Below are 23,974 nucleotides of genomic sequence, written 5' to 3' on the forward strand. Positions count from 1 at the left end.
GAGATAAAATTGAGGCACAGGTGGCCAGAAGAGGACAGAGGGGGGGGGAATGTCTCCCCTGCACCCTGGTGACACACCCGCACCCCAAAGCCCTACCTGTGTGGGTGGGTGTGGTGGAGCGGGAAGAGGGAGGCAGCCGGGGATGGGGAGGAAAAGAAGGGAGGGGAGGGTGTCCCTCCCTAGGGCCAGCTCCCCCGCTGACCCCAATAGGCACCCCCGTCCTCTGGTATCCACCAAGGCAAGGGAGCCCAGGCCCATCCAGACCGGGGCCTACGGCAGCAGCACCGCCAAGCCCCACAGGACCCGGGGCAGCCCACCCCACCCCACCGCAGAGGAAACTGTACCCACCCCAACATTCAATCATCTCCCAGACTACACAAGACACAGACACCCAGGTTAAGTTTATTCTCCACCTCTCCTATGTCTCTCCCCCACCTGCAGAGTGGACTCCTGCAAAGATGGAACAACCTCCCTGCCAGTTGAAGAGCCCCCCGGTTAGGCCGATGCACAAGAGGCCCCCTGCGCCAGGGCTGAGCCCCCGTGCACCCACCCGCCCACAACCTCGGCGACACACCGACGAGGACCGAAGCCCCCAAGGCCCAGCCAGAGCCCCAGCACGGAGGCGAAGCACCCCCGAACCCCAAACCCCCACGCCCGCCCCGGATCCACTCAGGGGCAGCCAGGCCACCAGGCCAGTAACCTACGTCCGCCAGCACAGACCATCCTCTAGCCCCGCTGCACGCGGCCACGAGGAGAACAACCTCTGAGAGCGACCAGAGCCACTAACCAGGTTATGAACACAACCCCCGGGTTAAGCCCTCCAGGGATAACGTCTCTAGGGGTCCTCCAGGTGCCCTAAGCCCATCCCAACCTCCACATCAACCACAATAGCCAAGGCGGGACCAAACCACGACCCCCCAACCCCGCTAGGTGATGGAGCCGAGCCCAGAGGGATTGATCTAATGTGGTGGCAGAGGCTATATCGAGACTAATGTGATCTATTAGATAGTTTCTATATTGGCTAGAATTAAGATTATTTTTATTTTTCCAGTTCATGAGGACCGTTTTCTTGGCGATGCATAGGGCAGTAAAAACCATGTGGACTGTATTAGTTTCTGTAGTGACATCATCCAAATTTCCCAACAAGCATACTAAAGGGGAGGTTGGAATTTTACATTTCAGACACTTTGATAAGTCTTCACATATCTCGTGCCAAAACTTCTGCACTGGTGGACAGAACCAAAGAGCGTGGATGTAATTGTCTGGTGTATTGCCTTGACAGTGTGAGCAGTTGTTGGCGGATGTAAAGCCCATCTTGAACATTCGATGACCTATATAGTGCACTCTATGCAGTATTTTGTATTGTATTAATTGCAGATTGGGATTTTTAATCAATTTAAAGGTTTTTAAGCACATCTGAGACCAGACGTTTTGGTCTAAGCTGACTGATAAATCTGCTTCCCACTTTGCAATAGGAAGGGATATTGATTCATCTATTTTAGAAAGTGTTCTGTATATTTTAGATAATAGTTTGGGGGATTTAAGAGTAAGAAATTGAACCACACTTGGTGGTGTTTGTAATTCAATTTGACTGAGGTTAAATTTCTTTTTTACTATGGATTTAATTTGTTGATATTCTAAAAATCTTTTCTTGTTGATCCCATATTGTGTAACTAGTCTGTCAAATGGAATAAATTCTGTTCCCTCTAATATATGTTCTAAGTATTTAATTCCTTTACAACTCCATTCTGGGAAATTAATCTTATTATTGTTTTGTAATATGTCAGGGTTATTCCAGATAGGTGTACGTTTGCATGGGATTAATGAAGACTCCGTTATTTTTAGAAACTCCCACCATGCTGTCAGAGAAAAGCTGATGTTGATGCTTTTAAAGCATTCATGTCTTTTGATGTTTGAGCTAATAAATGGTAGGTCTGAAATCTCTAGATCATTGCATAGTGCCTGTTCAACATCTAGCCAGGGCTCATCTAAGAGGGTACATTTTAACCATTCTGAGATGAACTGAAGCCTGTTGGCTAAGAAGTATTGGTGAAAATTAGGCAGATCTAATCCTCCTCTATCCTTGGTTCTTTGTAGTGTTTTTAAGCTGATACGCGGGGGTTTATCTTTCCAAAGGAATTTAGAAATATGTGAATCCAGAGATCTGAACCAATCTTGTGATGGTTTGTTGGGGATCATTAAAAATAAGTAATTTATTTTTGGCAAGATCATCATTTTTATAGTGGCGACCCTTCCCATGAGTGATATGGGTAGAGATTTCCATCTAGTCAGATCGCCTTCTACTTTCTTTAGAAGTGGGATGTGGTTTAATTTAATTAAGTCTGAAAGCTTAGGAGAAACATTAATACCTAAATATTTAATATTTCCAGATTGTAGTGGGGCAGAAGATGAATTATGGAAGGAGCAGTTAATGGGAAGAACTGTAGATTTTGGCCAATTAATTGAATAATCTGAAACTCTTGAAAACCAGTTTATTAGAGTAATTACCTCAGAGAGGTTGATTTGTGAGTTTTGCAGAAAAAGCAACACATCATCCGCATAGAGACTGATTTTATGTTCTACGTTCTTACATTTTATGCCCTTAATTGTTGTAGCCTGTCTAAATGCTGCTGCTAGAGGTTCGATAAAAATTGCAAAAAGTGAAGGGGAGAGTGGGCATCCCTGTCTGGTGCCACTCATGAGACAAAAGCTGGAGGATGTCTGGTCATTTGTTCTGATACGAGCTGTTGGGGAATTGTATAATATTCTTATCCAATTTATGAAAGAGTTTCCAAAACCAAATTTGTGTAAAGTTGCAAATAAAAATTTCCAGTTAACTCTGTCAAATGCTTTTTCTGCATCTAGAGATAATATTATGGTTTCAATGTTTTTATTGTATGAGTAGTCTATTAAATTAAGTAATCTACGAGTGTTTGTTGAGGAGTGCCGACCTTTTATGAAACCAGTTTGGTCAGGATGAATTAAGAGGGGGGTTATTTTCTCTAATCTCTTTGAGAGAGCTTTGCAGATTATTTTAAGGTCTACATTTATAAGGGATATTGGACGATAACTTGAGGGAAATAAAGGGTCTTTTCCTGGTTTTAGCAGGAGATTAATGTTGGCAGAATTCATATTTGGTGGTAGTCTGCCATTTTTCTTGATTTCCTGCAACAATCTATGGAATACTGGTGCCAAAATTGTCCAGAATTCTTTGTAGAATTTTGCAGGAAAGCCGTCTGGACCTGGAGCCTTGTTATTGGGCATACTTATCAGGGCTTCCTGGAGTTCACCTGGCGTCAGTGGCGAATCCAGTGCCATTGCTTGACTGTCTAGTAATTTTGGAAGAGTTACGTTGTCAAGAAACAAATCAATTTCATTTTTAGACGGGTTTATTTGTGGTGAATATAAAGTTTCATAGGAATCCCTAAAAATGTTGTTTATTCTTACAGGGTCATATATTGTTTTCCCCGATAAATCTTTAGTAGCACATATAGTTGTTTTTTCTTTATTTATTTTTAACTGGTTTGCTAGAAATCGACCTGATTTGTTACTGTGTTCAAAATTCTGCAAGCGAAGTCTTTGTACAAGGAATTGTGTTTTTCTATTAATAATTTCATTTAATTCTAGTTTTGTTTTGCATATTTTGTTCATTATTTCTTGATCTTGGTGGAACGCGTAGGCTTCTTCTAAGGATTTGATGGTTTTTTCTAATTCCTGAATATTTTTGTTTTCTTCTTTCTTTTTGTGTGATGAGAAAGAAATTATTTTACCTCTCATCACAGCTTTTCCTGCTTCCCATAGAACAGAAGCAGATGTTCCGGGAGTGTCATTAAATTCTAAATATGAAATCCATTCCTTTTTAAAATATTTAATAAAGTCTTCATCTTTAAGTAGTGATGTGTTAAATCTCCAGTTTTTACTTGGCGTAGTATTATTCTTGTGCATTAGTGTTAAAGATACCGGAGCATGATCGCTGACAGCTATAGGGTGAATCTCAGTGTCTGAAATGTCACTCAGCAGTGAGCTGCTGACCAAAAAATAATCCAGACGAGAGTAGGAGTGATGAACATGTGAGAAGAAAGTATATTCCTTACTGTTGGGGTGAAGGGAGCGCCATGCATCGCAAAGGCCATAGTCGCTCATATACTGTTTGATTATATTTGTGGATTGCCAATTGCGCTGAGTTCCTGTTGTGTTGAGCCTATCCATTTCTTCATTTAGTCCAAGGTTGAGGTCGCCTCCAAGAATGAGTGTGCAATCAAGGTGTTCAGAGAGTGCACTAAAAAATCCGTGGAAGAATGAGGGTTCATCAACATTTGGACCATATATACTTACAATACATAGTTTTTTGTTCAATATTGATAGTTTAATAATTAGAAATCTACCCTCTGGATCTATAACTGTATCGAGTACTGTAAAATTAACATTTTTATGTATTAAAATTGCTACTCCTCTTTGTCTAGAATTATAACAAGCTGCAAACACATTAGGAAACTCAGGTGTTTTAAGTTCGTTTAAACCTGTAACAGGTCTGTGAGTTTCTTGTAATAAAACAACATCTGCCTGTAGTTTTTTAAGCTGGTTAAATATCTTTAACCTCTTTCAACTAATCAACTAAGAGAGATCAAAAACATTAGTAAACAGATTACTAGGCCATGTATCAAACGAAGGTATAATCATTATTATTATTCCACCTTTGCTGTTGATGACGTGAGCAGTCAAAATATCTGTGGTACAAAGTTCTCAGTGCAGCTGTTGATCTGAACATGCAAACCACACAACAAACTATTAACAGGAAGTGTTGCCGTGCTGCCAAACATGCAGCAGCACACACCTACTCTATAACGTGTGTGCTGTGGTCTGAGAGTTATTTGCTACAGTCAGAGGCACCTGCAGCAGCTTAAGAAGCACATAGCTAATGATCCAGTGAGGAAGCTGGTGTACCTGGAGAGAACCCATGCAAACGTCACATAAGGCCCCGGCCAGATGGTGGAATTGAACCCAGGACCTTTTGCCGTGAGGCAACAGTGCTAATTACTGTTTGAAGAAGCAAAGATTTCATCTTCTTATTCTTGAAAACTCAAAACAGCTTTTTTACCACAAAAGCTGTGCAAGGAAAAGCAGAGAAAACACAGCAAACACAGTATGCTACCAGATTAATTTTGATGGTGTTATACACTGAAGACCAAAAATAAGGTGCGTACTGTAGAGCAAATTACAAAACAAATATAAAATGGAACTTTTAATCAGAAATGTAGAATAGAAAAACATTTCAGATAAAAGTTAAAAGAAGAAAATATCAGCTGCCAGTCAAAAACAATATATTTTACTGCTGCAAGGTATTAGGAGTTTATTAAAACAGTAAAAATCAAATCAAAAATACAACTTCACATTCTATGCACAGCTGAACAAAATTTGAATTGGTACAACAATCCCATGTGTATAGACATACATGAGTTATATGTTTATCTGTTGCTCTCGTTGACATTAAACTGCACAGCATTTATAAGTAAATTACATAGAGGCAAATTAATATCCAGTGATATCCATTAATATCCATATACCAGTGCACATGAAAAAGAAAATACACTCTCTTTAAGTTATCAGTTTTTACATATCAGGAAATAATGAAAACAAATCACCTTAATCTTACTAGATTACTTGTAGAACCTCAGATAAGCAAACACACATGACACAATATTACATAGCTACCTTATATTGTTACCAAAAACTTGAAAAACAAAAGCTGACTGCAGAAAAAGTGTGTGAAAAACTAAGATCCTTGCTGTTTTAAAGGAATTTAAGAGGGTAAGTAGCACCCAGGAGCTGCTAATCAGATCCACTTAATTAATTGATCATCAAAGTATAAAGATCACGGTTTCAGCAGTTTGCTGGTCTGGAGCATTCAGGTGTGTGTCACTACAAAGGAAACATATCAACAGATCTTAGAGAAGCAACTGTTACTAAAAGGTTATTTTCAAACAATTCCAAGTCCATCATACTACAGTGAGAAAGATTATTTGCATGTGGAAAACATACCATGCCATGTTCCCAGAGTGGATGTCTCAACAAACTGACATCAAGATCAAACCGTGCAGTGCTCATAGAATCTGCAAAAGCCCAAGAGTTACATCTTGGTCTCTACTGGCCTCAGTTATCATGTTAAATGTTAAATTTCATGATAGTACGATTAGAAAAGACTGAGACCGAGACTGAGAAAGCCTCTTCACTCTAAAAAGAACATGGCAGCAATGTTTGGGTTTGCAAAGCTGCATTTGGACCAATCACAACACCAACAACTAAAGCTTGCATAAACTCAGACCATACAAAATAACTGACAAAGAAAAGAAACAAGTTGGTAGCAATGGCCAAGTCAAAGTGCAAACCTCAACCTGACTGAAATGTTGTGGTAGGACCTCAAAGAGCTGTGCATAAACAAACAGAACAAACTGAAGTGACGCTGTAAATAAGAGTGGGCCAAGATTGTTCCACAAAGATGTGAAAGACTGAATCAGAAACAGATTACTTTATTAATCCCCGAGGAAATTATGTGGTCACATAAACAGTAAGAACAGTAACTACGAAAACTAAGTAATACAATATCTTGCAAAGTTTTTGTTTGTTTTTTTAAAGCTCTTTAAAACAGCCGCAGTGGACACACAGTGTTGTACATCATACATGAATGAAATAGTGAGAAAATAAAGCTAAAAAAAAAAAAAGTACAAAACAACACAATGAATACTGTAATGATCTACTTTCTTGCCTCCCTAAAAACAAACTAGAACCCTACTACACTCCAGAATTTAGGTACACAGGTTGTGACCAAGGCCAGAAGAGAGTATGGACAACACCAGCTTTTAAGTATCTCCACTGTCTTCCTGTCAGCCACAGAACAGATTCTTTATCTAGTTTTTAGGTTTTTGAAGTGTCCCTAAAGTCAGAAGTAAAACCCACAGTGCGAAAGCTTTCTGTTACTATGCTGCACATCTGTGGAACAGCCTTCCTGAAGACCTGAGGACAGCCAATCCTGTCAATGCTTTCACAGCCACAACCCACTGATAACGCTTTCTTAGTTCAGTTTCTAATGTTTTATATGTTGGGCTCAGTAGTGACTTATTGACTAATTATTGTTGAAGGTGGGTCTGCAAACTACTGAATCATTTTGATTACACTTTTGCAAAATGCATAATAAAACAGTGAGATCAATGATTGTTTTCTACAGTCATTGGGTGTAATATGTCATGTTGTTTTATACTTAGACTTAAATCATGTGAGAGCCTGGTAAAGACCAGATGATTTTCTGATATTTCCTGCTGTGTAAAGCTACATCATGAATGCACCAAAGAAATGTTCAGAAACATTATATTGCAAAACGTTTAAATTCGTCCTTATCCTCACAAAAATTCCGTCACCTTTATGCAAATGAAAAAGTCCACCCAGAAAGCTGTCGTTTAAGTCGCTTGACTTCACCCGTAACTCTTTCTGTGACTGCATGAGGGTATAATGATTTCCATGTAGGTGAGCAGATTTCATAACAAAGTGGTGAAAAAAATCAGGTGACTGGTTCCAGAGCCCACTGTCACTAAAGCAAACTTTGGAATACACATAGTAAAATCCCTCCTCCTGAACTTCAAGCCTACCGTCTTTGTAGGCCATGCCGCTGAGAACAGTCACATTATTTATATGCCAAAGCATCACCTCGTTTTCTTGAACCGACCCGCCTGCAGGGATAAAAGACAAGATAGATGTAGCAATTTAAAGTTGTGTATTTCCAGTCAGACACGGCAAACATTTAAACCAATTTATGTAAAGTTCAGCTCCTGTTTTGGGCCAGTTATGATCTGTTTTGTGAAACTGCTAGTTTCCCTGAATTGTTCAAAAGGAAATAGGGACTGCAGAGTTGATCTGACAGAAGGGACAGAAGACACCTGCACAATTGCTTCTAAACTATACCCAGCGTTTTATTAATCAGATTTTTTTGTACGCTGTCATAAAAATTTGAATTTCCTGTAGTCACCTCGCCTTGTTCTTCATCCGTCTTGTGCCACCCCATTTAAACAAGATCTAAATGCCCCTGATAGCACACAGTTGATAATGCAGGACTTTAGTTTTGTGATAATATTCACCTCCCATGTCCCCTGCGGGGCTCCGTAATAATGTGCCAACAAATGAATAAAATTAAAAATATTCTTCTTAGCTTCTTTTTTCTCTGAAATCAAATCTTGGTGTGTTTATTGCAGCTTCATCGAGAGTTTGAGTTTCAAAACAAACTCACCGTTTATACTCAGCATATAACTCTGCTGCCTTACATCTGATATATAAATACAGCACGCAAGACAAAATATTTATCACTGACAATGGGAAATGAAGCCTTTTCTATACAGTTTGACCGTTAATTAGAGAAACAAATGCAAAAATCATGCAAATCAGAAAATCATGACGACGGTTATTTTATTTATGGATGGTATACACTTGTTTTATTTACAAAAAAAAAAAAAAAAAAAGTTATCCAACCTGTCAGATGTGCAAAACCACGGATTGCACCATCTTGTTCTGCAATGAAATCAAAAATCAAAAATGCGGGGGGTTTTATGTTTTGTTTTTTAGATATGCTCACAAAAGATATTCTTAGTCTCGAGATTTTAGTTCTTGGTTGAATTAAGGTTAAATGTAATAAGAGACTTGTGTACCTGATCTGTTGTTCAGTCTTGAGACAGCCTGCAATGGAAGTTACAAATTAGTTTGAAAGAAATTGTCAATGCGTCATATTTGATGATGAAGTACAACGTTTACTTGTACAGAGAAGAATTTTTAAAAAAGAAAAAATTTTTTTTTTAAAGTACAGGAAAATTAGGTAAAATATAAACAAATTACTGTTAAAACGAGACAAGCTCACAACAAATGTGCCTAAAGGAATAGAAGCTTTTGCAATTAGATATGTTCTACAGTAGTATCTAATCTTATCAGCTGATATATCACAACAATTGCTTAATTGTTACAGTTAATTAATTAATTTTTATACCTCTAAAGTCACAATAAGAGAGGATAAAAAGCAGGCAATAAATATTTAGATTTAAAGACTAGAGTACACTGAGCTGATACTCACCAATTCACGGTGGTAAAGGAGGTTAATAAAAAAAGCCTCTGCAGCAATGCCATACAGCACTACAGTCAGCAGGACAAACAGCAGCGTTTGTGCCAATTTGTCGTCTTTTTGTTGCTCATCTGGATTCTGGGGCACTGCAGCAACAAGTCTGTCCAGTTCCACACCAATGTCCGCCATTCCTGCAGAGAAAATATCTTCAAATAATGGACAAAAAGTTTCTTTTTGACTCAAGGAAGGAAGTACTGTGGTTTAAAGCAGCGATGACTCCCCATTCTGAGGGGCACTACCAGTAACAGAAATGCATGCACACACTGCAAAACACATTTCCTCTTAAACACAGTCACACTTCAACCATATGCTCTGGTCTCACAGTCATGTGTCGTATAATCAGTAAACATTTTTTTGAAGTTCACATTGACTCCTGAACCACTGATCACTCAAGACGTCCCAGAATATTTCGATTCTGTGAAAACATCTTACAGTATTACTCATCTTCCACAATATCAAAAGGATCCACGAATATGCATTTTTCAAGATGTAACAATAACACTGTCACAATAATTTTACTTTTTGGTGATATCGCTGAGTTTGGCTACCTTTTTGTTCTGATTGGTACTCTGGTTATTTTCTATACGCTAGTCTGTTTTTATCTCTAAGGTAAGGATTAGCATTAAAAATGAAAAAAAAAAAAAGAATTAGTTTTCTTGTATCTTATTTTGTTTTGTGCTTCCCATCTTCTCTCCTGTTTCTCTGATTGTTGTCGCCTGCACTTTATTTGCCTACTTTCCACTGTTTGTCACGAGCAATCAGTCACCTATACATAGTCCTCTCCATATGCTGGGCTACAATACATCTCTGACAGGTGTTAGAGAGCCTGTCAGGCAGAAATCCCTGAAGGCAAATTTCTCCCAGTTGCTGAGGTATGATCTAACGTTCTGCTTCTCCACCGTTTTTGGTTGGCTGTAACAGACAAAAGAACTGTACATGCAGATAAGAGGCTTTGTAGGCAAAGGTAGCCTAAGTGCCACAATAGAGTTGCAACAGAAACATTAATTGGAATCAAACCAGGCATCAGTTATATGTCACAGTTTCACTTTGTGAGCAGTGTGTTTGAGATTCACTATCGGAGCAAAGAGGACTTCTAACTATCGGGGATACTGCCACTTCTACCTACTGCTGATTTCATATAACGAGCAGGACTTTTAAAGAAGCCACAGCTGGAAGAACAGTAAGTTTCAAGATACATCTTCAGTCTCTACTTACCCTAGCTGCATTTTTTTTTCACTCAGAGGCAAAATGTCCTCTCAGTCAGAAATGAATCTCTCTTGTTCGATCTGCTATGACATCTTCAGAGACCCCATCATGCTGTCATGCAGCCACAGCTTTTGTAAAGACTGCCTGCAAATGTGGTGGAAGGAGAAACCAGTACGTAAATGCCCACTTTGTAAGAATTTGCATTTTTCAGATGACCCACCCTGTAACTTGGTGTTAAAGAACCTGTGTGAAGCTTTCTTACTGGAGAGAGATCAAAAAGCTTCTTAAGAGTCAGAGGCTCACTGCAGTCTGCACTCTGAGAAACTCAAACTCTTCTGTCTGGACCATCAGCTGCCAGTGTATCTTGTTTGTAGGGATTCAAAAATACACAACAAACACAAATTCAGAACCATCGAAGAAGCTGTGGAGGATCACAGAAAAGTGCTTCAGGTGTTACTACATCCCTTAAAAGAGAAACTGAAGCACTTTAAAATAGTTAAAGGAGACTTTGATCAAACTAGAGAACATATTAAAGTCCAGGCCCTACACACAGAAGAAGATCAAGGAGAAGTTTGCAAAAATGCACCAGTTTCTACAAGAAGAAGAAAAAGCAAGAATCACTGCTCTGAGGGGAGAAGTGGAGCAGAACAATCAGATGATCAAGGAGAAGACGGAGGCTCTGAGCAGAAAAATAGCAGCTCTTTTAGACACAATCAGAGCCACAGAGGAGAACCTGAGAGCGGAAGATGTCTCATTTCTGCAAAACATCAAGCCTGCAGTGAACAGAGTCCAGCAGCGCACCCTGCTGGAGGAACCACATGTGGTCTCAGGAGCTCTGATAGATGTGGCCAAACACCTGGGCAACCTAACCTTCAACATCTGGAAGAACATGAAGGATATGGTCTCCTGCACTCCAGTGATTCTGGATCCAAACACAGCTCATCAACTCATCCTCTCAGAAGATCTGACCAGTGTGAGTCTCGGTGAGAGACAGCAGCTTCCCAACAATCCAGAGAGGTTTGACCACCATCCAATTGTTCTTGGCTCCGAGGGCTTCGACTCAGGGACTCACAGCTGGCATGTTGAGGTTAGAAAGGATGTGATCAGGTGCCTCGGTGTGCTAATAGAGTCTGTTAAGAGAAAAGAACAATTACAGACTGGATTCTGGGAAATATGTCTCCAGGATGGACAATACACAGCAGCCGCTCCGCCACTTCCTGATAAACTTCTCTCAGTGAAGAAGCTGCAGAGGGTCAAAGTTCAGCTGGACTGTGACAGAGGGAAGCTCTCATTCTTCGATCCTGACACCAGCACACACATACACACCTTCAAACTCAGTTTCACTGAGAAGCTGTTTCCTTACATTGGCACGCACAATAAAGTACCAATGAAGATTTTACCTGTGACTGTGAGAGTGGAACAGCACACGCCCTCTTTATCTACAGGTTTTTGGTTTAGCTAGCTCTTATTTCCACTTAGAAATCTTAATCTCTAAAAAATTAGAGTTTTATTTAAGAATTTTAACATTTCAATAGCTTATTAGGGTTTTTCTTTTAATGTTAAAAGACACTGAAAGCCTTTTATATTTTATTATTTGTATATTTTCTTTCTTGTTTTAATATGTTTGTCTGTGTCATGTGTCTATAAAGCCATTCAGGCGGGATAATGGGCTCTACAAATAAACTAACTTGGCTTAACTGGTAATAGTCAATCTTACGAGCTTTAATAATTGTATCTGTGAAAATGTAGTTTTACATTTCTGTGTGTCATCAATATTTTTTCGTTTTTTAGACCAATAACAGGGACTTTTTGAGTGTGGTACACACCCTGATCCGTCCAAACGTCAACTGTGCAAGAGTTGTTTTTTTTTACTAAACGTAATAATAAAAAGCTATGACTTTTTTTCAGTGCAATTTAATGTTTAAATTGGTATTATTTAGATGCAGATATACTTTAAATGCAAAAACAAAATGTAATTGTGTATACATTTCAATTTGTATGGTAGTCTAGTGAAGTAATCTAACAAAGCTCAAAAGTGTCTGTAAAACCAACAGATTTGGATTTAAATGTAAAAAATTATTTCAGATGTTATGTACATCAGGTAAAAATTATAAACAACCTTTGACTCTATAAAGTTTTTATATCTCTAAATTGAAATTAGAACATTAACAAAGGCTTGTGACGTTTTAAGAAAAAGATGTTCATGCCCTTTACATTTCATGGGTAAAGCAGAGAGACCAGACAGGTGAATCTAACTGTGGTGACAATTTTTATCACTGACATGAGATTTACTGTGACCTTCACCTGTTAAACATCCAATAATACGAGATCAGACGTGTTGCAGTGGTCAGTAGATTATATTTTTCCTTTCAGAAATTAAATTTTTTTTTACAAAGACCAACTTCCTTCACTCAATGTCTTTTGCACATTAAGCTCTTAATAGTGCTCACCACAAACAGCAGAATCACTGCTTTACATCGATACACCAGGACTAACACAGGACTAACCACAGGAAAGCATTTATTTAAAGGCAACCTGTTGCATTTATATTGTTAATTTCCTGCTCTATGCTTTTTGACTCCACTCTAGTATCACAGAATGATTCCAAGTTTAAAAACAATCCTTATTTTTCCTTATTCCAGTCCCTTATGCAGCCCCTCAGTTCAAACTTTAAACCCCTCATCTGCTGACTGGCTGGCACTTGGAAGCCTACAGAGGGGTTTTACCCAGTGCTTGTGAACTGTACTGTCCCCATTTAGTATGTAAAGAAATCCAAAAACACCCTGAACCTTCAACGTGTATTTTGTTTACATATAATATGAAAATCTGACCCAGTAACATAAAAAACAAAAAAACAGAAAAGCAGAACAGATACCCTTAAAAGATTTTCAGGCGTGTAATTATTTCAAGCTAAAACGCTTTGTTTTTACAAACTGTCTCAGGGGAGAGATGTCTGTCTTATCAGCAGTTAAGGAGAAACTGCTATGTGAAAACACCAACAACTTTTCCAGTCTTAGCACAGGGCTGATTAACAGTTCTTTACGTTTCTTTATTTTTATGCTAGTAGCAGGAAATGACACGTGGCTAAAATGTTAGCATTAGATTTGTTTGAAAGTTGTCTTTTTAATTATATACACAGATTATTGTACAAATTAAATACCGAACACAGAATGAGAGTGTCAACATTAGTGATACTGAAAATGTTATGATTTACTGATGCAATGTCAAATTCATGAAGTTTATTAAGTTTACTGATGGTCGGATACATTTTGTTTAGTTTTGGGCAGTCTGGTTATGAGATTATATGATGATCTTTTGGAGTCACGCCCCTGCTTTTAGTTGGAAAGAAATCTGTCAGTCATTGGTGGACTTCAGTGATGTCAGTGGTTCCAACTTAAGGTCCAGTAATTTCATGGTGCCATGCTCTTTCCATCTTTTGGGCCTCAGGACTATTATTTTTGGTGACAATGCAAGAAACTGGTCCTAAATTAGGCTACGTCTTCTCCTCGAGGCTGAAAGCTAATTTACAATCTAAGCATTTTTACTCTGAAAACCCTGACAGGAAGCGGTGACTTATACTCCTGTTCCTTTGAAGTTTTTTTTTAGTATATTGAAAACTTTTCCTTATCTGCTTTTCTCACCTTTAAGAGGATTATTGCATCTGATGGCCATTGCCTAATTTGTGACAAAACCAAAACACATTTCTGCTTACTTCATGTGGAGTAGGAACTTTTAGACAGAGCTGTATATTTATTTATAATGTACAATTAATCTTAAAGACTAAAGTTGTCCACATTATAAAGTTGTCAGCTCGCCCACTACAGTATTGGAGCACATATTGATGATCATTAACTCGTCTGACACTGAAACAAACCGTTTCAAAGAACAGAGAAACCTGGAAAGCTCATCAAGAACACGAGACATAACCAACATTTCCCATGATTAAAGCTGCAGTCATTGGTATTTACGTATAAAAACAAATCAAATTATTGAGTGTTATTTGATGTCAATTACATTCAGGTGGATGCAAACATGACTTCCAACTCAAAACATTCACATTTCCATGAAGTTGCTTACAGCTTGCTCTGCTGCCCTCAATAATAAACTGCTATGGCTTTAAAGGACCAATGTGTAGGAATTAGTGACATCTAGTGGTGAAGTTGTAGATTGCAAGATACTGAATCGCCCTTTGTTTCCAACAAGCAGCAGAAATAAACACATTTATAGGTTGGTAACAACTGTACGGACAGTGATTTTTATATATTTAAATATAATTCAACCATTAAGATTTTGCCAAGGCTTAAAATTGGGGTGTGGCATGGATTAAACAGTGTGCTGACACTGGTCTCATCTCTTTCCTAGTCTTCACCTCTGCTGGACCCAGCTCACAACTTCACACTTTTGTGTAAGTAAATATTCTACTTCCAAAAAACAAAACAAAAACAAAAACGTGGCAGCCTCCACAAGCAAACAGTGGTGGCATTGTCCATCTTTGATATACAGTCTATTGTTTACAACAATGTAAGAGCACCTTCAGTTCCATTTACTTCTAGCCAGTGCTGTTTGTCCTTTTTGGTCTTCAGTAGAAACACTAGTTATAAATCCTGGATTACATTTATGTTAATGGAGCATCAGAAATCCTACACACTGGACCTTTAACTGTGACCAATACTGCATTATGTTTCACAATAAGTCAGATCAGAATCTGAGCAACCTGTAGCTGTGGTTTGATTGTTCTCTTCAGGAAGTGTAAATGCATAGTAAAACTAACCAACAGTGTTCATATAATTCACACACCCACTTCCCCCTTCCCTCTCGGTATACTGATCTTTACTCCACCAAGAAGTCCCCTCTCTCGACTTTTCTCATATTTGCCAACATGAGAGTTTGACCTGTCAGTACTTTAAGAAACCTTCCTTGACACACGTCACCTTTTCTGACAAATGCAGCCAAGCAGGGCTAAAACAAGTCCAAATTAATGTATAAAAAGAAAGACAAAGAAGCCTTTTGTTCTTCCTCCTGCTTCCATTCAACTGCCTGAATGTCCCTCCCTCTTCTCTGGCACAGTTTGGGTCTTCCTCATAGTCTTCATATAAAAGGCGCTGGGATTTTTCCTCCACCTGACGCTACATGATGATTCGCGGCTCCGGGACTGACTCATTGATGGATTTGTGAGGCAGGACGTTGGCACCGTTCAGGTAAAGCTCGTCATTGACGATCACGTCCTCCCCCAGCACCGTCACATTCTCCATACGCACCTGAGGACGCACATTAAGACACAAGTCATCTACCATCGCACGTGACAAATCTTTGTGCATGTGCTGTACAGAGGATTTAAACAGAGGATTTAACTAGACCGCAGAAAGAGTACGGCTGCCACAGCCTTCAGTACTCCTTCTGTTCTCCTACTGCTTCTCTGGCGTTAGCTCTTATAAGTTATGTGAAAAGGACAGATATAATAGTGAACTGTGAAGTTGGCCAAAAGTCCCATTTGGTTATTACTTTAAGACAAAAAACAAAACAAACAAAAAACAGACAAGTTTGAGCAATTCCAATAAATTATATCCATGAATGCGTAAGCAGATACAACAAGGTCTAAAAAGAAACAAATAAAATAACTAGGCTAAGTTATAGAGTACAAATATCACCACAAGTGAGATCTGCTGTTAAACAGACAGAGACACAGTTAGCTGCGTCTCACAACAAATGAATGAATCAAGAACGTCCACACATCTTTCCCACTCACCCACTGGCCGACTGACGAGCTCCACCCCACGATGCAGCTCTCCAGCCACGAGTGCGATCGAACCCTCGACCCTTTCAGCACCGTGCACCGCTTTATCCTCACGCCGTCCTCCACGACAACGCCGGCGCCGATGGTGACATTCGGGCCGATGGTGCAGTTCTCCCCGATTTGTGCCGTGGGATCCTTCAGAGAAGAAGAAAAGGGGATGATCATTACCATGAAGTACAAGCCCTTATTTTGATGTCACATCAACAAAGTGCACTCACCACCAAGACGTTGCCGAGGAAACCGGGGCCTGTGCGTAATCTCTCAGGTGCGTGTTGTCGTACTGACTGGAGGTACATACACATCCCTGTCAGGAAGTCTTTAGGCTGGCCGATGTCCATCCAGAAACCTGCAGACAGACGGACAGAGGGTGGAAGGTGAAAGCCTGAAAACAACCAGGCAGCTCCTAGTGATCTTTAACAGGTGACTCACTGAATAATGAGGTCACAGTAAGAGGCAGACATTAATCTGCTGACTGCAAACTCTGCCATAAATTTTACATAACTGCCAGCAGAGTTTTCAGCATTTGTTCTAATAGCTGCACAAATCATTCATCTACCTCAACCAAATATCCAGGTTAGTGTTGTGAGGGGGCAGGATCAAGAGAGAAGAGGCGGAGTACATCGGGGCAAACAGGCACCCTCACATCTAATCCTACGGCCACCAAAATCACCAGTTATAACCTAACTGCAGACTATGAATTTCAGGAGCAAACAAACACACAGAAATCAACCAGAAGGTTCAAACCCAGCGCCTAACAGTGCTAACCCCCTTACCGATGGTTAGGCTGTGGGGGCAAAAATGGAAACCAGGACAAGCAGAGATACAGATTTAAACTAAAAACTGAAAATGCAGTTCAGTGGGTTGAATAAAAACACTCCTGAATAAAAACACACAGGAAAGCACGACTGGTACAAACAACATTAATCAGGTATTTACGAGCACCAGCATCATAAAAAAACATCAGGGTTTCTGGTTTCTGATTAACATACAGATTTAACCTGAATTTATCTAATTTTATTCAAGCATAAACTAGCCAAAGATCAGTTATTAAAATGTAATGGATTTATTTAGCCTTTTAGGCCTACATAGGTTTGTCCATATTTATTACAAAGACAAAACAGAATTTAGGTCACTTGTACAAATTCCTACTCCTCCAAGAAAATTTAAAGAACAAATCAAGCTCTTTTTTTTAATTTATCCTGTGATTCTTAAGTTTTGTAAATGCTTTGCTGCTAATCTCGAGGACCTTCTGTTACTACTTAAACATGATGAATCACATCATCTTCTAAAGGGAAATCCACTACTGACTGGGACCAGTAAGCCTGCCTGGACTACAGGTCAGGATGGGTTGGAGGTTTCACTACGTGGTTCCACTGTTTCAGCAAAGCCAAAGGATCTCAGAGAGGAATGAGGATGTAGAGAAGCACCAACAAGTGATTCCTCCTGCTGGTGAGCTCTTATGTTTTTTGTTGGGTTTTTTTTTTTTTTTTTTTTTTAAACATCTGTATCAGAACTCTAGAGAACCTTTAGGTCTGAGCATAAAGGTTAGTGGTGCTTTTCTGCAAACGTTTCCTCTCCAGACCTGCACGAAAAGCCCAAACACTTACGTCTGGTGGAGCTGTGAGCTGCAGAGACCAGATCAAGCACACAGGTCAGCTTCAAACCATACATTTCCATCCTACTGATCCTACTGCTGTGTTAAGAAAAAGGTCAGGTCACCACTGTATACTTTTATGAACTGACTTGCATCATTTTGATTAATACGATCTTCTCCACGGGCCCCTATTTTGGGCAAAAGCTGAATGTTCAGATCTCACATGCAGCTTTACAGTCCTGTGCTGTAGTAGAAGCTACTTTTGGCTGCTTCCCTGCCACCAGTGGTCGCCACAGTGGGCAGCTCTACATGTCTGATTTGGCAGATTTTCTTTAAACACAGGATGCCCTTTCTAACGCAACCCCAAAGCGGATTTGTGTCTCCAGCTGCAATCAAACCAGTGACTTTTTGACCACTACGCCACTGGAGGAGAAGAGTCATGTGCTGTAGTACTGCAGTCTTAATATTAGTATTAGTTACCTTGCAGCTCCATGGCATACAGCTGTCCCTCCCCTGCCATGACAGGAAATATTTCTTTTTCAATGGATGTTGGTCTCAGCTGCAAAAAGAATGCATAAAAAAGTCATGAACATGGTCCAAAAAATAAACAAAACTATAGTGTCTTCAGACTCCGTGTTTCCCACAGATTCCCACATAATCAGGTGCCTCTCCAGAGAGTCTCATCCTGCTGGTAGATTTAAAATCCACCATGTTGAAGAGGAGCTGGTGGCTGTAGTTCTTGTAGTCTGCTCTTCAACCTCAGAGACGCAGCACACAAACCTGTTGTAGGCTCGGGTTAGAGTGACCCAGGGTCTCGCAGGAGATATTCAGAGCAGGAGGACTGCAATCACTAGTAGCTACAGTCCAAGATAGTGAAGTCTGAGTACATCTGAATCTAGGATGAGCTCTGATCAAGAAGCTGAATGATATCAGTGACTGCCACAATGACAGGCTGAACAGTGACCCAGATGCATTCTTCGCTCTGATCCAAACTAAGGCTGAAAGCACTGGTGGTATTATTGAAGACTGAAAGATGAAAGGGAGCTCCCTTTCAGCTTTCAGTCTTCAATAATACCAGATACTAACAGGCTGGCCCACCAAGGTAAAGTCCATCTGTGGGAAACACTGAGTCTGTTACTAAATAACACACTACCATTGACACTATGAGTGAGTGCGAGATCCTCCTCACCTGGATCCTGCTGAGCATGCTGGGATTGAAGATGTACATGCCGGCATTAATTTTGTTGGAGACAAAGACCTGTGGTTTCTCCACAAAGCGATGGATCCTCCCGCTGTCCGCCTCATACACCACCACACCGTACTTAGAGGGCTCTTCCACCCGTGTTACCTTCATGCACGCACACACACACAGAGTATGACCCCACAGTAGTAAGCTTCCCCTAAATCACCTAAAACTAATAAAAACCTGTCAATATGCAGCAGCTAAGCATAGGAAATACTTGGACAGTCTCTCTCACCACAATGGTTCCCTCCTTGCCGTGGTTGCGGTGGAACTGCAGCAGATCTTTGAACGGAAAATCACAGATGACATCTGAGTTGAGAACGAAGAACGGCTCACTGTCATCATTCAGCAAGTCTCGAGCCAACGCCAGGGGACCCGCTGTGTACAAACATACAGTTTTATATGGTTCACAATAATTTACTATGGTTTTTAAAAGACGACTTAATCAATGTTGAATTACTGGATACTTGCAGAGAGCCATTTACGCTTATCTGGATCTGTCTGTAGTAAAGACAAACTCACCTGTTCCCAGAGGCTCCTTCTCATGAGACAGAGAGATACGAATCCCGAGCTGAGAAGAAAACAAACAACAGTCAGGTTCAACTTTAATGTTTGGGCTCAGTTAGGAATCACACCACATCATACACGAATCCAAATGAATGTCTCCTGAATCTATTTCCTAACGTGTGACCAGAGATACAGAAATCCAACAAGTCCAACAACCGAGTCTTTGAGGTCCTGTTCAAGCACAACACAGAAGTCACGCTGATTAAAGATTGTAAAGTACACGACACACACAGTGACTGTGCTCATGAGTGTTGTGTTTTATTGACAATTCTGCATTCAAGGGAAACAGTCCGTTCCAGTCCAACTCTCTCTCTCCCTGCTCGACTCTGCCTTCACTATATAGAGAAACGGAAAGAGACACCGTCATCAGTGTCATTGCCAGTCAATGGCTCATCTGCCTCCCGGTACCGCCCCCTTGAGCTCACTGCACCACCACTCCAGCTGCAGCTGAGCCAGGGACCACACCTCCACCACAAAGATGTTTCCTTCAAACTACAAACCACAGATGAGACACGCAACTAATCACTATAAATCTATCTAAAGATTTTTTTGTTTCTGTTTTATTCCACTTATAGTCCCAATATTATACTGACCAATCACATATGATCAAATTTCTCCACACAGGTAAACAGTCCATAGAAAAATTAAAACTGCAGGCTCGCACTGCATCAAACACAATCTCAGAATAATTAGGTATCCTTTGAGGATGACTTAGCTTCTAAATTCAGACCAATTGATTGGAAATCTTGAACCTAAAACCTGTTACCGATTTTCTGAATATCCTGGATACACTAGAACAAGAAAAATAAGAAGCAGAGACGCCGATAGTTTCTTGAAAAGGGAACCAAACATACTCAACAGTGACTGTTGTGCACATTTACACCTCAGTAAATGATATCCTGATTAATAAATCCATCATATATCCTCCATGCAGGAGAAACCTGGTGGTGTTTGCTGTAACAGTGCAGGTTGTCATACGTACTCTCTGCTCCTGCACTCTCATCTCTCTCTCCAGCAGCTCTGACATGTAGCTCACTGCCAGAACCACATGGTCCACCCCAGCCTGAAAACACACAGAATCAGTGACTCATGACTACAACACAAAATAACCTCTCAGTAGCGTCATTAAATCCTCATTGATATCTTTGCCTTACTTTCACCAGTGCCTCCACCTGGTGCAGCAGGATGGGTTTGTTGCAGAACTCCACGAGGGGTTTTGGGACGCTCAGGGTGAGCGGTCGCAGTCGGGTCCCGTACCCCCCCACCAGGATCAAAGCCTTCATTTTTCTGCCGTTACCAACAGTTACCCAAGTTCATCAAGAGCCAGATGCTGATGCCCTGAAAAGACCAGATTCACATTCATGATTAAAATCAGACATTTTCTAAAGGAAGGACAGAAAAAAATCAGTCATGCTTGTTTCTGTGTTGGATTTAAAATTAAAAGTGACTTTCAAATACAGTCACTTTTTTACTTTGAAGAAAATTATTCTCTCCCTCTCTGACCTCTAAATGTGAACTTCTTTGCCCTCCTAAAGTATAAAACTTATGTACACATGAGAGTGGAAACGTTGGTATCGGGGACAGAAACACAAATAAGCAGATCAAAGACTATTTCCTGATCCACTGTGTTGTTTACTTTGGTTTGTCACATTTTTATTGAGCCATTTTACTACACTCAATTCTATTCAGGGTGGAAAGGTGAATAGAAATGAAAATGGATGATTAAATTCCACTTTGTTTTATTTATATTCTTACTTACTAAACTTCTGTACTGTTCTGTACTGTTATTTTAACGTGTTTAACTTAGGTCAGGGTCTTCCAGATTCAAAATGGCCCTTTTTAGAGTAACTATATATGTAAACATATATGGTCCACTTACAGTTAAAGCAAAGAATCTGTGTTACAGATGTTTGTGCATTTTCCTGATATCTACTGGCCTTGAATAAAAGTAAATGGCTTTTTTACAAAGTTGTACACTTGAGTAAATAATACAATAAAAATCACAGTGATGGTGATTTTGTTAGTGTTTTTACTGCATTTACTCTTTTGGATGCAGTAATTCAGGCATTTGCTACCTTTTTGGCTGCATTAAATTCAACTTAATTATTAGCCAATGACATGGAGGTGATAAAGATCAAGATGCTCAGACTTCCATTGGGAGGGAGTATCAGAGGGAGAGCTCAGGCAGAAGTGGTTTGGAGACAAAGTTAGAGATGCAAGAGGCGGGATAGTGGATAAACTGGACAAAGGATGTTAAATATCGAGCTTTTGGGCAGATGGAAAAGAGCAAGAGCACAGAGAACATTTAAAGCTGTAGTGATGACATGTCGATGGCTGGTGTGACAGCAGATCGCTGTGGCGTCCGGAAGAAAAAGAAAAGGAAGAACAAAAAGAACAAGAAGAGGTCATGGTGTCGCCTCAGATCAACAGATTTCATTCATTCATTCTATCAGGCGGTCTGGAACACGTGATAGTGTGATATTTACGTCCCTGAAAAGTGTCGAAAAACAAACCAAAGAATCAACCAACACAAACAGGTGATAAAACGAGGTTAAACACATGGGAATAAACACAGATTAAAACAGGTAGAACTAACAGGTACTACTAAAACAACCTGTTAAGGATATTGCGTTTTATACAGATTACATCAGCACTTTATCTTAATTGAATTAACTTTTAAGGGAAACAGTGAGATAAAATGTGACTATGATCATGTTTTGGTTTGTAGTGAACTTACAGTGCCTCTAAATAGCTAACGTCAGCTGACAGAGCTGACTTTATTTATCTACAATGAACGCAAATCGACAGGTAGCTGGTTAGTGTTCAGGTTTTAAAGTCTGCGAACAGCGTGAGAGTAAATGAAAATGATGAAAACTCACCTGGGTTTTTTTCATTAATAGTCTACAGCAGGTCTGAATCACTGACACTCTGGAAATGACACGTAAGATCACTAAAACGCCGAATCCTTGTTTGGCTTCCGGTGCAGGAGACAGCCAATCAACTCGTTCGACGTGACATAGCTTATCCGGTGAAGCGTTTCAGAATAAGAGTCATTTTAAAAACGGGCAGAATTTCTGTCCACAGACTAATATTTGGACAAGGTTTCTTGGTCTTAAAGTTAAATGAGAATAGTGGAATACAAATAAATAAATAAAGTGAAAATCGATAAATCCCGTGCATACAGACCTTTTAAAAACTTGTATGCAACTAATGGGCTAGTTCAAGAAAAATTGGTTAAACAGTTTAATTTTACTGGACAAAAAACAAGAGCAATGAATATATATATATATATATATATATATATATATATATATATATATATATATAATGTAACAAGTATGGAAGCCCATACTTCCGCCACAAAAAAAAGAGAAGAGGATCCTTAACTCCCTATGTTTCTCCAAATTTCGACTTGTGTTTCTCGAAATTTCGAGTTATGGATACTTGTTTTTGTTTTGTTTTTTTAGTGGCGTAAACTGGCTTCCATAAACAAGTATAACAAATATGGCAATATTGTCAAAGACTTTTTCCAACTTCAGATAATACCACGACAGGCTTTCTTACAAAATATAAAAGACAGATAATGAAAATAAAATAAAAATAAGCAACTAAAGAAATAAATAAAATTAACAAAAAATTAAATTAAAAGTCATAAAATAAAATTATAACCTTGGGGTTTTCTAAAATCTTTAGTTCATTAACCATATGATGCAGATCCACTGTTTGTTTTTTGTCCATAAACTTTACAGATGAGAGAAAGAGGCAGAGTTCTTTGTGAAAGGTGAAAAAGGACGGCTTTATATTCAGAAATCGACATTTATGAATGAAGAATTTACCCATAATAATTATCACATACAATGGGTACGGACAGACCCCCTTCACTCTTTGTTATATAGCAGCCATTTGCTAAAATTATTTAAGTTCATTTTTTTCCTCATTAATGTACACACAGCACTCCATATTGACAGAAAAAACACAGAATTGTTGACATTTTTGCAGATTTATTAAAAAAGAAAAACTGAAATATCACATGGTCCTAAATATTCAGACCCTTCACTCAGTATTTAGTAGAAGTGCTTAGAGTCATTGTTGGAAGGTAAACCTTCACCCAGTCTGAGGACCCGAGTACTCGGGAGAAGGTTTTCGTTCAGGATATCCCTGTACTTGGCCACATTCATCTTTCCCTTGATTGCAACCAGTCGTCCTGTCCTTGCAGCTGAAAAACACCCCCACAGCATGGTGCTGCCACCACCATACTTCACTGTTGGGACTGTACTGGACAGGTCATGAGCAGTGCCTGGTTTTCTTCACACATACCACTTAGAATTAAGGTCAAAAAGTTCTATCTTGGTCTCATCAGACCAGAGAATCTTATTTCTCACCATTTTGGAGTCCTTTAGGTGTTTTTTTTGTTTT

General features: G+C 39.5%; 2 protein-coding genes and 1 pseudogene across 2 annotated transcripts; 1 reads left to right on the forward strand and 2 right to left on the reverse strand.

The window, feature by feature from the left end:
• Positions 1-5,337: 5,337 nt before the first annotated feature.
• Positions 5,338-9,319, reverse strand: LOC148102776 (tumor necrosis factor ligand superfamily member 14-like). Its single transcript, XM_087841327.1, has 4 exons — positions 9,107-9,319; positions 8,691-8,718; positions 8,515-8,553; positions 5,338-7,721 (listed from the first exon to the last, which is right to left on the reverse strand). The coding sequence occupies exons 1-4, from the start codon at positions 9,281-9,283 to the stop codon at positions 7,324-7,326; spliced, it is 642 nt and encodes a 213-aa protein (XP_087697453.1). The 5' UTR covers positions 9,284-9,319; the 3' UTR covers positions 5,338-7,323.
• Positions 9,320-10,402: 1,083 nt separating this feature from the next.
• Positions 10,403-11,822, forward strand: LOC102787215 (E3 ubiquitin-protein ligase TRIM35-like; annotated as a pseudogene).
• An 876-nt stretch (positions 11,823-12,698) lies between these two features.
• gmppb (GDP-mannose pyrophosphorylase B) lies at positions 12,699-22,543 on the reverse strand. The gene is made up of 10 exons (XM_006783068.3): positions 22,438-22,543; positions 20,713-20,896; positions 20,541-20,621; positions 19,514-19,562; positions 19,227-19,369; positions 18,938-19,096; positions 18,229-18,307; positions 16,373-16,500; positions 16,107-16,289; positions 12,699-15,618 (listed from the first exon to the last, which is right to left on the reverse strand). Exons 2-10 carry the CDS (start codon positions 20,839-20,841, stop codon positions 15,487-15,489), a joined length of 1,083 nt encoding a protein of 360 aa, XP_006783131.1. The 5' UTR covers positions 20,842-20,896; positions 22,438-22,543; the 3' UTR covers positions 12,699-15,486.
• Positions 22,544-23,974: the final 1,431 nt, after the last annotated feature.

This window comes from Neolamprologus brichardi, chromosome 5 (assembly GCF_056152115.1).
Source record: "Neolamprologus brichardi isolate AB-2024 chromosome 5, ASM5615211v1, whole genome shotgun sequence".
Classification (NCBI taxonomy): domain Eukaryota; kingdom Metazoa; phylum Chordata; class Actinopteri; order Cichliformes; family Cichlidae; genus Neolamprologus; species Neolamprologus brichardi.

Coding starts and splice junctions, on each gene's coding strand:
- LOC148102776 (XM_087841327.1), bottom strand. CDS start 9,283: ATGGCGGACATTGGTGTGGAACTGGACAGACTTGTTGCTGCAGTGCCC. Junction 8,719..9,106: donor TCCTTTACCACCGTGAATTG/GTGAGTATCAGC, acceptor CTTCCATTGCAG/GCTGTCTCAAGACTGAACAA. Junction 8,554..8,690: donor AAGACTGAACAACAGATCAG/GTACACAAGTCT, acceptor ATTTCATTGCAG/AACAAGATGGTGCAATCCGT.
- gmppb (XM_006783068.3), bottom strand. CDS start 20,841: ATGAAGGCTTTGATCCTGGTGGGGGGGTACGGGACCCGACTGCGACCG. Junction 19,370..19,513: donor GAAGGAGCCTCTGGGAACAG/GTGAGTTTGTCT, acceptor GTTTGTACACAG/CGGGTCCCCTGGCGTTGGCT. Junction 16,501..18,228: donor GTATGCCATGGAGCTGCAAG/GTAACTAATACT, acceptor GTCTGTCTGCAG/GTTTCTGGATGGACATCGGC.